The 14387-nt window shown below is 39.5% G+C and overlaps 1 protein-coding gene across 9 annotated transcripts in view; it reads left to right on the plus strand.

The window, feature by feature from the left end:
- KCNMA1 (potassium calcium-activated channel subfamily M alpha 1) overlaps positions 1-14387 on the plus strand; it is a 904559-nt gene that overhangs the window by 558753 nt on the left and 331419 nt on the right. For all 9 annotated transcript variants that reach the window (XM_072636209.1, XM_072636218.1, XM_072636155.1 and 6 more), the window contains exons 4-5: positions 8552-8645; positions 12093-12204. In XM_072636209.1, the coding sequence (XP_072492310.1) occupies positions 8552-8645; positions 12093-12204 (206 nt within the window). The remainder of the gene's footprint in view (positions 1-8551; positions 8646-12092; positions 12205-14387) is intronic.

Genomic DNA, 14387 nt, shown 5'->3' on the forward strand with positions numbered 1-14387 from the left:
TCACTTTTAAAATACATCAGCTTGACTTTTTCACTCTCTAAAAAATCTATTTGTCTTATGGAATGGACCACAGGGAGGGGAAAGAAGAGGAATACAGGGGACATTATAGTGATGGAAGAAACAGAAAAATTCATAAAGAGCTATTAAAATAAAAAAAACAGATTGCTTAGCATCCTAATTAGCTACATGCTTACTTTGCATATGCAAAAACTTGTGCATAGGCACAATCTCTTAGAGGCAGATAAAGACCTGAAGGCTTATAGTTTATTCTCCTACACACTAACTAATTCCTGGTTATGTGCTTCTTCCACAGAACATGGCTATCAAAGCTATTTCATATCAGTGGTTTGTTCATAGTTATTGCTATGAACAGAAAGGAAAATATGCTTACATATGGATCCTTGTTTTGGACTGGTTAATATAGAATATGTAAATTTAAATAAAATGGTAACTTGGTTCCCAGAAGATAGAATGAGTAGCTCTTTGTAGAAGCAATACAGAGTGATATATAGACCTTAATAGGAGAAAATGATAATCTTAAAAGTAAGGATTATACAATGGTATAATAGCTATTGTTTCAGCAGGGAATTGTTTCTCCTTAACTGGAGTTCAAGATGACCATTGTAGGTTGTGTTGTACAGGAAATTCTTGTACAGGAGGTCATTGGACTGGTTGGTCAGGGTCCCATACAACATCCATTTTCTAGAATTCTGATTCAGTGGTTAACCTCCTCGGTGGCAGTCACAGAAACATGAGAGAGAAATCAAAGACTTAGCTTTATCTATTAAAAGTTTTCTGGTTTGAGTTTCTAATGAGTAGATTTGGGGAAGTTCCCAGGATAAGAAATCACTGAGCAAAATTTTTGGCTACTAATGATGTTCCACACAACATTAATTCATTAATTCACTCAACAAGTATGTAATCACCTGTGTGTTCATCATTAATGAAAGTGTAAAGGGTAATTTTAAAATGGCTTCTCCTGGGTGACCTGAAGTCCAACAGGAAAAAACATGGATATCCTTTGGGATAGTTTAATCTCATTCATTTGCAATGTAAGTAATTTGGTTAAATGACTTGTTAGAAAAAGTTCACTGGTGGTTCTGTTAAAAAGTTCTGATGGCTTACTGGGACACAGAGAACACATCTTCAGTTTTCAATGGTTATGGCTGCTGAGTAGCAGCTTTTAGAAATCCTATCATACTAGAAAAACTTTAAGAATGGTCTTACCAATGGATTATGTCGTTGCTGGTATAAGAGTGGCCTTATTAAGTTCAGAAAGTCAAGAAGACTCATCACTAGAATATTGCCCACTAGGTGGTGATTTTATTTTTGTACATAGATGCTCTTACAATTGTCTCCTAAGGGATCACAGAAAGAAACAAGAAAAGTAATGAAATAACAGATCTTTTACAGTATTATAGTAAGTATTTACTGAGTACCTATTAGTTACCAAATGCTATTTTAGGTAGGTTTCTTTTGGGGGGGGAGATTGAGAAAAACACATGATCTTTGTCCTGCCATCTGTAATCAAAGGGATATAAAATCCATTTGAAGAAATGTCAGACACATGTGAAACCAATAAATATAGAAATGTTTGTTGAATAATAAACAGTATAAGATACCATATAATTAAATGTGAAACAATATATGCAAACTATAAATGTCATATGAGTTCAAGAAAGTGGAACCTCAATGAGGATTGGAAGAATAAGGAAAAGTTTGATGAATGAGCCAACAAGACAAGAACCATGAACTAAGAGCCATAAGTCCTAGGTTCCTACTCTCAGCTCCACTACTGATTTGCCATATTATCTCAAATGGTCAATACTTCTCTCTCTGCTTCAGTTTGCTCTATAACTTGAGGAGGCAGGAGAAGATGATATTGAAGGTCCCTTCTAGTTTGGAACAATCTGATCTGAATCTGTGAGGATGGAATTTGAGCTAGATTTCAAATATTCAGAGCAGAGTGAAGAGGAGAGAATGCTAGACTTGGACTTAGAGAGCCTGGGTTCAAATCCTGACTCTGCGACTTATAAATCTATATAACCTTGGGATGTTTCACCTCTCTGAGCCTCAGTTTCCTTATCTTTAAAATGAGAGCATAAGATAAATGACCACTCAGAACCCCCACAGATATATATGGTATGAGAATGGCTGTTCTATGAGTAATGCCTTGGAATGAGCCTGGAGCATAGAGGGACCATCAGATGAACCTAACGAGAGTGGGCAGGGCATGTGAAGGATCATAGAAAACCAAGTTAGATCATTCTGGAGTGGTCAAACAAAAGAGGAAATTGGACATTAGGCAGAGGAGTTAGACCTAGCCCATTGGGAATCATAGAAAGAAGTGGTCTACACAAGGGCACTGAAGATCAATTTCACTCCTTCCACAGCGTGAGTTACAGGGGGAGAGACTGAAGTCAGTCAGTCACTGAATATTTATTGATGCTCCTGCTTTGTGCCAGGCACTGTACCAAGCACCAAGGATACAAAGAAGAGCAAAAGGATTTCTGATCTCAAGAAGTTGCAGTCTAATAGGGGAGTCAGAGAGACCAGATCATTGCACATTACAGTAGAATTCAGAGGGTCTGAACTGGGGATGAGGAGGATAGGTGATAGTGGGAATGAAGAGGCCAACACTCAGTCCAAATAAGACATATATAAGTGGGAGAAAAGTATTCTGCATGTCTCTGAAGATGTATTTTTTTGTTTTGCATTTAGTTCTTTTCCCATTGTAAGAGTATCCATATGGGCATACATGTGCATGCATACCCATGTGGCAATACACACGGATGTTTCCTTACTAAAGAGCCTCAGATTTTTAAAATTGTTATGTCTCTAAGCTCCTTATCTTTTTCTTTTTTCATTTGTAAATGATAGTCTCTCAATCCCTCCCTACTTAGTGTTCATTATTTTTTTCTTTTAATCTTAAAATAAAAATGTGCTCAGCCAGCATTCTCTTTCTGATTGTTAATTCAGATGCCACTGATGAGACCCACTTAGTGTGGTAGTAATTACTTCCTATTATAGTGGTGTATTTTCCCTACCTTGTTCAAACCTGAAACTGCAAATATGTGCTCAACCCCTGGATCTGTGCAATTAGTTAAGTGGCATGCAGCTGGTTATCTAGGAGCAGGTACAGCCTCTTAATCATTCCTATTTGGGGATGAATGGAAATCTATCAAAGCAACACCACCTGTCTTTAGTGTGGGGATGGAAGGAGCTGGCCTAGTGTGTAGACATCCCTGAGTCAAGAAGGTAAGGGCAGCTGGATGGTGCAGTGGATAAAGCACCAGTGCAGGAGTCAGGAGGACCTGAGTTCAAGTCTCACCTCAGACATTTGACACTCACTAGCTGTGTGACCTTGAGCAAGTCACTTAACCCCTATTGCCTTATCCTGGGTCATCTCCAGTCATTCTGATGAATATCTGGTCACTGGATTCAAATGGTTCTGGAGGAGAAGGGAGGCTGGTGACCTGCATAGCCCTCACTCACTCAAAAGAAAGTCAAGTGCAAGTCATGTCATCATTTCTTTGATGGCATGGTCTTCTTTGGCAACAAAGGGCGAACACACACACACACACACACACACACACACACAAGAAGGTAAGAAAGCAGTCTTCAGTAAAGGCCATGGAAGTTTCAGTTTTCAAGACAGATTCAATTCTATTCATGAAAACATTATGCAGTACCTACTGTGTGGAGGGCAGTTTGTTATAGTGGCTAGAAAGCTAGTCTCAAAGCCAGAAGAATCCAAGGTTCCAGTCTCACTTCTGATTTGCACTGACTATATGACCATCTCAATGCTCTAGGGAAGTTTTCTGAGACTAAGAGTTTTAGAGAAGGTACTGACCTATGTTGGTAGAGGGAGATTCTTTATCTGGGAGTATCCTGAGCCAAAGAAATCTTAGATCCAGTCCCTGTCATGTTCCCTACCATGTGTGAAGTACAGGATAAAATTTTCCACTATGTAGAAGAAAAAGCATTATTGCCATGACTGACACATAGTACTTTCATTCAATTACCTGGCAGAATGTTTTACATTGTGAGCACTTTATACCTGCTTTTGAATTCATTCATTCTTGTAGCATAGGGACTTTCACAGAGTAAGCAACATAAATGGTTACTGAATTGGGAATGGGAGGAGGAGAGGTACAGCTACAATAATGCTACTGAACCAGAGCTGTGTGCTTCAGTCTAAGTGAAACTTTATCCTTCACATTTAAGATCTGGGGCTTCTTGGTTTGTCCTGAGAGCTTCCCACTGATCTCTTATTTTGAGGTGTGTGTGTGTGTGTGTGTGTGTGTGTGTGTGTTTCAATAGTCCTTCTATAAAGGCAACTGGCTAATTTAGGTTACTTCACTCTGAAGGCTGGATTTCATGTTGTATGGAGAAATGAGAAAGGGAACACATCCTAATTTTGAATTGGCTTCCTTTCCTTTTAAATGGGCACCTATGTATAAGTGTGGGGGACGTATTTTGTCATATGGACCAGAAGGTCCTTAGGTGGGTGCAAAGGTTTAAGTTGCTTTCACAAGAATCTAGACATGTCCTCAAAGTTGCCTATATGGGTTTTAGGCGTCTCACTTCCTCCTCCCTGTTATGCCTCCTGCTCATAAATTGGTAGTCCAGGTCTATGTGCAGACAAAATATCTTACGCTGTGCCCAGAAATCACCAGCACTTTAGCTAAGTAACTCCAGATGAAGCTAGGTGTCCCTTACTTGAGACAAGTAGAAATGGACTGAGTTAATTTTCTTTATTAGCAATTAAACATATAATAAGCCCTTGTTGATGGATTACTTTGTTGTTAAACCCGTGAAAAAGAGTCTGAATGACTGGTCATCCCTCTGTTACAGCAAGCAGCTGTCTCATGTCTCCTGTGAAAACTCAGTCAATAACCATTTAGTAAGCACCACCATTTAATAGGCACTGTGCTAAGGGCTCAGAATACAAAGAAAGGTAAAAGATAATGTGTGCATTAAGTGTGCATTAAAAGCTCTAGGAAAGGGATTCTTAACCTCTTTTGTGCCTTGGATCCCTTTGGTAGACTGCTGAAGCCTAAAGACACCATTTCTCAAAATAATATTTCTAGTCTGCATAAAATAAAATCCATAGGATTTCAAAGGAAACCAGTTATACTGAAATATAGTTATCACATTAAAAAAAATTCCTGGACATCAGGTTAAGAAGCCCTGCCTAGAAGCTCATTTTATTTGGTGTTAGAGCAAGCTATCCTCATTGATCTTTGAGATGAAATCCCTCTGGAGAGGACAAGATACCTTCTGTCCAGTATTGTCAACCTGTCTCACAATGAATAATGTCATATCTTTGTATAAGCCCATGAAAATTCTCCAGGAGCTATTCCCATATGAGGAATGAAATGATCTTGGGTAGAGGGTCTAAAGATACACTCCCCAGAAACCTCTTTCTTGGGAGTCTGTGATAGGGAGAGACAAGCAGTTGACTCTGGAGTTTACCACTACAGGTTCCCACTCAATAGTTCTCTTACTAGTCAAGAAAAGTAGACTAGAAAGTCTCCCCAGTCTTCATAGCAAACAGAGGAGGGCAAAGAAACAACACATTGTGTTCTATTTCTACCTCTTCACCTGAGCATGCTCAGCTTCTCCCAACGCTCTCAATTCTACAATCATGTCAATGAAACTTGTCTCCATTTGCTGACTTCATCATCATCCCTGTTAAAATCTAGGAGCTAAGGAATTAATTGGAATTCTACAATGTTCAATTATGTAAGAGTTTGGACAGTGTTGGGTCAGGTTGTTGAGGGGATGAATGGGACCTTAGTAAACAATCCAATCAGAGTCCCTTATTTTTTATGATAAGGGAATTAAGATCCATAGAAGTAAAGAGAGTTTCCAAAAGTCACACAGTAAGTTAGTGGCAATGTTGATATTAATTCTAAGGTATTTGGAAGGAGAGTTCTGAAGTGATGGGCAGAAGAGTTTCAAAGAAATCCTTTTTAAGTTAGGTTGTTCTGGAAGTATGTGAAGCCTCACTCAGTATACTCCATCTACCATCCCTCTTGTTCCTTTCAATGTCCTCAGAATAGTAGTAAGATTCAGGGAAGATGACAGAGCCAGAATTCATAATTGGGAAATTGCTATGAAACTTATGCTGAGGCTGTCTCTGAGCTATAAAGCAGCTCTGAGACTCGGCTTCAATATGGAATGGACCATACCGTCCCTTTTATGGCATTTATCTAATGTTTCCCTGAGCATGGGGAAAGAAGGGACACCCAAGTAGAGAACAGACTACCCTCTCTTCCAGCCTCATGTAGATTTGACCATAGTGATAACTGACTGGACATGTTGGGCGGCCTAGCTCAAGGTATTTAGGGAGATAGGGACTATTCTCTGGATATATTAGCACAACCTTCTGTGATCCTATGATCTCAGTTTAGAAGAAATCACAAAGGCCAACTAGTCCAATCCCTTTGTTTTCTAGCTAATGAACTAGGAACCAGAAGGGTTAATTAATTTGTCCAATGCCACTTAGGCAGCAAGTAATAGCTCTGGGGATTGAATGGAGAATTCTCTGATTCCCAATCCAATAGTCTTTCAGTTTGGGGGCAAATAAGACCCCACTTGCTTAATGAGATGGGTTTAATAGCTACCCCCCTCCAATACACAGCACATCTTGCCTACATACATAAATGGTGCCTGAATATTCTTCATTGGAGATTCCCTAAATGAACTCTCTTGATGGAGAGATGGAACACATCTGTGTCCCAGAGGCTGACATATCGGAAGGATGTTAGAATGCCAGGATCATGTACTTCCCGTCTATAAAAATGCAGTGGCTGGGAACTCTAAGCCCAATGGTTCTTGTAAAAAGTTTTCTCATATATCTTGGTTTTTGTTTTCAACATAGAAAAACAAATCTTTAAAAAAAAATTCTTTTTTTCCCCTGTAAGATCTGCATGGTAGTGAATGTCAGCATCAGGGTCCAATTATAATTTTTTTCTCCTGTTACCCCATCTTTTTTTGAAGTTCGAGACTCTCCCATTCATATTCTAGGATGGTTTGCTCATAATCTCCTGTCTTGGTGAAACTGAGTAGTTGTCACTTCTTTTATGGACTTTTGAGACAATGAGTCCACTGGTTTTCTGATGCTACCACTTCTTTAAATGCAACTGTAGGTTACTTTGAATGCCTGTGCAGAGGGTTTGCTACTGATTTGTGATCTGGGAGGCAACCGAGGGCATGTTGGACTTGTACCCTATAGCAAGAATGGATTAAATAAAGAGATGCATGTGTGATGATCTGGGAGCCCCACAAATTGTTTTTCCCTGGCTTTAAATGGATTCTTCAATTGGTACTGCATCGATTCTTGCCTGCTGAAAAACTTTTAGTCTTTCCCTTAACAGAGGTACAACTATACTAACTGGTATTTTGTTAAGTGATCACCCAAGTGGGGATCCTCGGAAATCCTCTGTCGTACAGTTCTTAAGCTGGCTATTTTCTGGCTCCAGATGTTGACTTTGCTTCCTGCCTATGGATAATCTGCTTCTTCTTCCCTCTCTATCCCCACCCACTCTTTCCCATTCTATCTTCTTCTTCTATATGTGATCCTGGCCTAAGGATGACCTCTGGTTAACTCTATTGCATAACTCTTTATCTCCATCGACAGCTTTGAGACGCTTATGATGCTTTCCTGCTCCCCACTCAGCACAAACCTTGGCACTTTCCCACACTGATCACTGATTAATATTCTTGATGGAAAGTCAATGGAAGTCATGTACCAGTTTGTATAGTAGTGCACCTTTTTGAACTCTTGACCAAAGTAGATTGTGCTGGGGGTTCGCATTGGCTGCTTGACATAGACAAAGGCAATTAACCTGCATGCCAGAAAATTAACCCTTAGAGTACTGCTTCAGATTTCACCATGTGGTTGGGATTTAATTTTGTTTGTGGGCTAGGCTTTTCTCCCAAGCTATGGGAGCCACATGAAAAAGTCGGTAGTCAGACTATTTAGAACAGATATGAGAATCTTTTCCTGATCACTTTCCCAGAATATTTTGGGACCCTTTTGAATTAAATACTTAATCACTTAAAAGTCCACCCCTTTCCCACACACAACAGCGATATTTAATTCCAGATGGGATGTATGCCTAAGCTTAGTGGGTGAGAGGGACTCTTCTTAGTTTTAGTGCCTATTCTCCCAAAGAGAGAAGTCAGTTCTTTAAGGGTTAATGTAAACTTGAGGAATTTAGCCATCTCTCCTGCTTGTTCTTCCTCTGAGGTATCTGCATGATCCTCATTAGATTTTTAGCTCAACCTTTGAATGATTAAAGTAAAACACAACCAACCAATAAACAGACAATGGGGGAAACAGAGCAAAAACACTGAATGGTTGAATGGACAGACCCGTTGGCAATGCTTGCTTGTATTTCCTAAGGTGTTGAAAGACCAAATGTCTAACACTTGTTTTGTTCCCTTCCCCTTCCCCTGACCCCCCCCCCTCCCATTTTAGAGAAGTGGAACACCAATACCTTTTACTTACCCCTTGTATTTTCTTCTCCTTGTCTAATAGCCCAATAGAATCCTGTCAGAATTTCTACAAAGATTTCACATTACAGATCGACATGGCTTTCAACGTGTTCTTCCTTCTCTACTTTGGCTTGCGGGTAAGTGCGAAGGGAGTGATGCTTACTCTTGGGATGGGCAGAGGGGTTGGGAAGCTTGTGTGCTTGGGTGAATGGGGAGTGATGGGGTGTTGGGAACAATGGTGGTGATGCCAGCCTCAGCATTCGCCCTCTTGGACAAGAAGTCCACAGCATATAGCTAAAGTTTCCCTGCATTCTAATCTCTAGCCTCTGACAGAACCCTCTGCCATCTGAGTGTTTCTTCACCGAAGTATTGAAGGTCCAAAGAAAAGGTTATCTGTTAAATTAGTTGTACTTCTTCTAACTGCTGATCTGTTTCCTGGTCATTCATATAAAGCTATTCCCAACAAACATTTCAAAGGAAAAAGAAAGTTCTCCTTTGTTTTTAGCCAGCTAGTCAACAACCATTCATTAAGTGTCTACTTTATATCAGGCACTGTGCTCACCACAGGGACAGCTAGGTGGTGCATTACACAGAGCATTGGGCCTGGAGTCAGGAAAACCTGAGTTCAAATCTAGCCTCAGACACTTACTATATGTGTGATCCTGGGCAAGTCACGTAACTCCTATTTGCCTCAGTCCCTCATCTCTAAAATGGGAACACACTGGAGATGGAAATGACAAACCACTCCTGTGTCTTTTCCAAGAAATCCCAGTCCATGGGATCATGTTGAGTTGGGCACAATAAAAACAAAAATGCTAACTACTGGGATTAGAAGTAGCATTAGAGTTAGTATGAGGCAGGTAGATGGCACAGCGAAGAAGACTAGTAACCATAATAAACAATAAATATGGATATGTTGTATTCCAGGCATTGTGCTAAGCACTTCATAAATTGGTACTCACAATACCCATGGGAAACACCTATTATTATACTCATTTACAGATGAGGAAACTGAGGCAAACAGAGTTTAAGTGATTTTCCCTCATAAATTTCCAAGGTCAGATTGGAATTTAGGACTGCTTGGCTCTAGACCCAATGTTTTAGCCACTGTACAATGTAATTACCCCGCTCTCACCCTTAATTCTGTTTCAAATCCCAATGCACCGTGCACTAACCCAGTGCTTGGAATCAGGAAGACCCGAGTCAAAATGTGACTTCAGACACTTACTAGGCTCCTTTTATAACCTCTGTCTGCCTCAGTTTCCTCATCTCTAAAACGTAGATAATAATAACATCTACCTCCCATGGGTGTTATGAGGATCAAAGGAGATCATAGTTGTAAAACATAAACAGTGTTTGGCTCATAGTAAGGACTTGCTCTTACTTACCACTCTCCTCCTACAGATATAAAGATAGGCAAAAACGAAATAGTCCCTGCTTTCCAGAAGCTTATAGAATAATGAGGGACACAACGTACAAACAACCACGAGCAAAGAAAATATTCTTAGCGTTGCTTAGGGTGATAGAAAGATCTATCCTGAGCTGGAAGAAGTCTTTGAGGGTGAGTCCAATGTCCTCATTTCACAGATGAGAAAATTGAGGCCAAGGGACTGGGGAGGGGAAGAAGCAATATAAAGTATCAGGTAGGTACTGTGCTAAGCACTTTACAAATATGATCTTTAATCCTCACAAGAACTCTTCAAGGTAGGTGCTGTTAATTATCCCCATTTTTCAGTTGAGGAAACTGAGACAAACAGAGGTTAAGTGATTGCCCAGAATCACACAGACAGTAAGTTCCTGGGCTGGGATTTGAATTCAGGTCTTCCTGTCTTCAGGCCCAGCACTCTATTTACCTGGCTGCCTAGGTTAAGTGACATGCTTAAGGTCACATAGGTAGTAAGGGCCAAAAATGAGACTTTAATTCATGTCCTCTGCCTCCAAATTCATTACTCTTTCCATTGTGAAAACATGAAGGCTAGTTGAGTACTTAGACCCACCACATTAGAAGATATTTTTTTATTTGTCTGAACTTATGATTTCATAAGTATTAGTCACTTTCAGTGTGGAGATTCCTTTATTAGAGGAGATCCACATCTGCTCTGCAAGATGACCCCAGTGAGGCCTAAGGTATCTTTGATACTGTAGTAGGTATGGAAAAGGATTTTGTCTGAGTCTGCATGGCCATTCTCTCAGCTTTTCTAAGAGTGATCTTTGGAAATGTCAATAGCAACCCAGATACTTCTCATGTATTCCTTTCTTCCTTCTTCCTTTGTTTCTTCCTTTCTAACTTCCTTCTTCCTTTCTTTTTCTTTTTTTCTCTTTCTCCCTTTCTTCCATTCTTCCTTCCTTTCTTCTCTCCCTCCATCCTTTCCTTCCTTCCTTCTCATTCTTTCTTATCCTAAAAAAAAAAAATTAACCTGACCTTGTTATTGGGAATTCCTGTTATGGACATTTCCAGTATTCAGGCAGATCTGGATCTTTCCCTGTAATTTCCTGGGAACCTGAGAAGCTAAATGTCTTGCTCACAACTTCCCAGTCATTATAGTGTAGCAGCAGGACTTGAACACAGGGCTTCCTGATTCTCAAAATGACTATCTAATGTGTCATGGTGTCCCAGCAGACTTTAAATACCCAGAATTAGCACCTGACAGCTCCATGATGGTAGCATATGGTTTTATAGACGTTCTACCCCCATACTACCTCTTATTAATAGAACATACACAAGATATAATGCCAAGAGACAGTATAAAAAGTTCCTGGATAGAGAACTGACCTGAGAGTCAGGAAGATCAAGTCCTACTTCTAATATGAAGGACATTAGCTGTAGGACACTGGATAAATCACCTTACCAGTCAGTGCTCCCAGGTGAGTCTTCAAGACTCCAAGATACAAAACAGTTCTAGAGGCAGAGGTTTACTGGAGCCACAAGAGCTGATTGCTAAATTTTCAGTGTGAACATTTATACATTAGAAATCAGCAAACACTACAAATCAGGGATTGAATTATTGTTTTGCTTATTGTCTAGACTTAAGAAAATGATGAAGAAAATTGTAATCATGCATCTTAAACCTGAAAATATATCATGCATACATTTTTTCTGAGTCAACAGGTTGTTAAACATTTACTATCATGCTACTGGTTAGATGGAATATCTTCACTGCAAGTTTTTTATACTATTGAAATTCCAGATCTACTTACAAGAATAGTTTTGAGAAAAGTGTGGTATTTGTGTATACCTGTGGGACTGTATACATTTATTTAAATTAGAAATTCAGGGAATTTGATGTTGTATGCTCAGATGATAGAGCTATGACTCTAAGACCCTCTGATGTTAGGCAACAAAGTTAGCCTGTGATGCTTTCAGCAGTCACAGACCAATACTATATATGGCCTGGCTGCTGTCCATGGGCTGAACTGGCACATAGCTCATATAGAAGACTGTGTCTCAGAGGCAAGATGAACCCACCATTTGACTCCACTTCTGTAGATTCCCCAAGTGTGCCCTTTGGAAATGGCAGTGGAGATTAACACCAACCTCAATGCCTCTCATGTGTTTTCTTTTTCTCTCCATTCTTTTCCCCCAGTTTATTGCAGCCAACGATAAGCTGTGGTTTTGGCTGGAAGTGAATTCAGTAGTAGATTTCTTCACAGTCCCTCCAGTGTTTGTGTCAGTGTATTTAAACAGAAGTTGGCTTGGTAAGTACTTCTTAGCTTTTCCCGTCACATCATTGGTATCCAAACTAGTGCTCTTTGCCTTGAGCAGAGAAGAAAAAGGTAGGTTAGCTTTTTGGAAATGCTTTATCCACAGCCAGAACCAGTTTGGGTGTTAAAATGAGTGGTTTTGTCTTTTGAACCCTGGAGTCTGATAGGACTAATTCCTCATGAAACTTCAACTCCAACCTTAAATGATGGGCCATTTTGTATTCAGGTAAGAGCACCAAGTTGTTGGTGGAGACAGAGACCTAGAGGGATCAGCCCAGTTAGAGCTGGACAGAGACCCCCAGACCCAGAGACAGCTTTGTATTTGTACATTTTCAGGGACATCAGTTAATCAATAAACATTTATTAAGTGTCTACTGTGTGTCAGGTACCTCTTGAGACAGGAGTATGATTCTGAATGATGATGATCAGTCAATAAACATCGATTGATCACTTACTATGTACCAGGCACTTTGCTAGGCACTGGAGATACACAAACAGGCAAAAGACAATCTCTTCCCTCAAGAATTTCATGGTCTCATGGGGAAGACAACAAGCAAATGTGTACAAACCATCTATATAATGGATGAAAAGGGAAAAAAATGAAGAGAGGGAAGACTCTAGAATTAAGGGGGATTGAGAAAGGCTTCCAATGGAAGGTAGGATTTTAGTTGGTTTCTAAAGAAAGTCAGGGAAGCCAAGAGGTGCAGAAGAGGAGGGAGAGCACCAGAAAAATCTAACGGAGAAGACAATGTATAAACAATTATGTACAAATGATATATATCAGGATAAAATTGGTGCTAATCCACAGAGAAAAAGCACTAAAATTAAGGGGGATAGAGAAAAGTTTGTGGTAGAAGGTAGGATTTTAACTGGGACTTGATGGAAGCCTGCAATTAGAGATGTCATTCTTTAATAGGCAGCTAAATGACATACTGGATAGAGTGCTGGACTTCTTGTCATGAACATCTGTGTTCAAATCCTGTCTATATGACACTAAGCAAGTTACCTATCCTCTCTCAGTTTCCTCATCTGCAAAACCGGTAATAATAAAACCCACTTCTCATGTTTGTTGTGAAGATTATATGGAATAAAGATGGGAATTGCTTTGTAAATCTTAAAGCTCTCTATCAAGGCCAGCTATTATGATTAGGACATACTATAAGCAAAACATTTTCCATATTCCATGTTAAAATAGGAATATTCCTGGAAAAGGCAATGCAGTAGTTCTCTATAATTTAAGTTTAGCTTGATTTAGCATCATCTCTTTTCTTGAAAACCAGTTTTGAGAAAGAAGAGGGGTGGGAGCAGAGCCTGAGAATACTGGGAACTTTGGTGGGGCAAAGAGGGCCACAGAGGGAGCAAATGCATAGTGAAGCAATGATAGTGATGGCAAAGACTTTTCCGACTTCAAGCTTTTTGGAGAGGCGTCCATATGTGGGTCATTTACCATCAGTAAGTAACCTTTCTTTTAGAAAGAGAGAGATGGCTACCATCAGATGCAAATTTGTATGTGTGTGTATACATACACACATATGTATACACACACACATATATATATAAAATCATTCTACACATGCTTCTATTTATCAGTTCTTTCTCTGGAGGGAAGATAAAAGGGAAAAATAGCAAAGTTACATGACAATTTTATTATTTATTTAAAAAGAATAGTAAGTTGTACCTAATAGATTTGTAGATTCTTGGGCAATCATCTTTTTTATTCTACTGTGTTGCGAAAATGATTGTTTTATTTCATAAGTTCAAAATAAGGTAAAATTTTTAAAAAGAGATAGAGATTTTCAGATAGTATGGTATAAGGAAAAATGTTGGCTTTGAGTCAGAGGAGCTAGGTTCAGATCTTGTATCTATTTCTTACTACTTGCATGTACTTGCAAATTCCATCACTTCTTGGGGCCTCAGTTTTATTATCTGTAAAATGGCAGCTGAGCATTTGTGAACCCATGACCTTCTCCTTGCTAGACAATCATAGTCCCAGAAAAATAAGAGATTTAGAGGTAGAAGGAAATGTAGAGGTCTTGTCTTCCAGCCTTCTCCTTTTACAGATAGGAAAATTGAGACCAAGGGAGGCTAAGTGACATCAAAGCCAGAATTTGAACTGAGATTCTGTGACCCTGAGTTTAGACCTCTTTCCACTGTGCCATGTTACTTCCCTCATGAGT

The sequence above is a fragment of the Notamacropus eugenii genome, chromosome 1 (genome assembly GCF_028372415.1).
Source record: "Notamacropus eugenii isolate mMacEug1 chromosome 1, mMacEug1.pri_v2, whole genome shotgun sequence".
NCBI lineage: Eukaryota > Metazoa > Chordata > Mammalia > Diprotodontia > Macropodidae > Notamacropus > Notamacropus eugenii.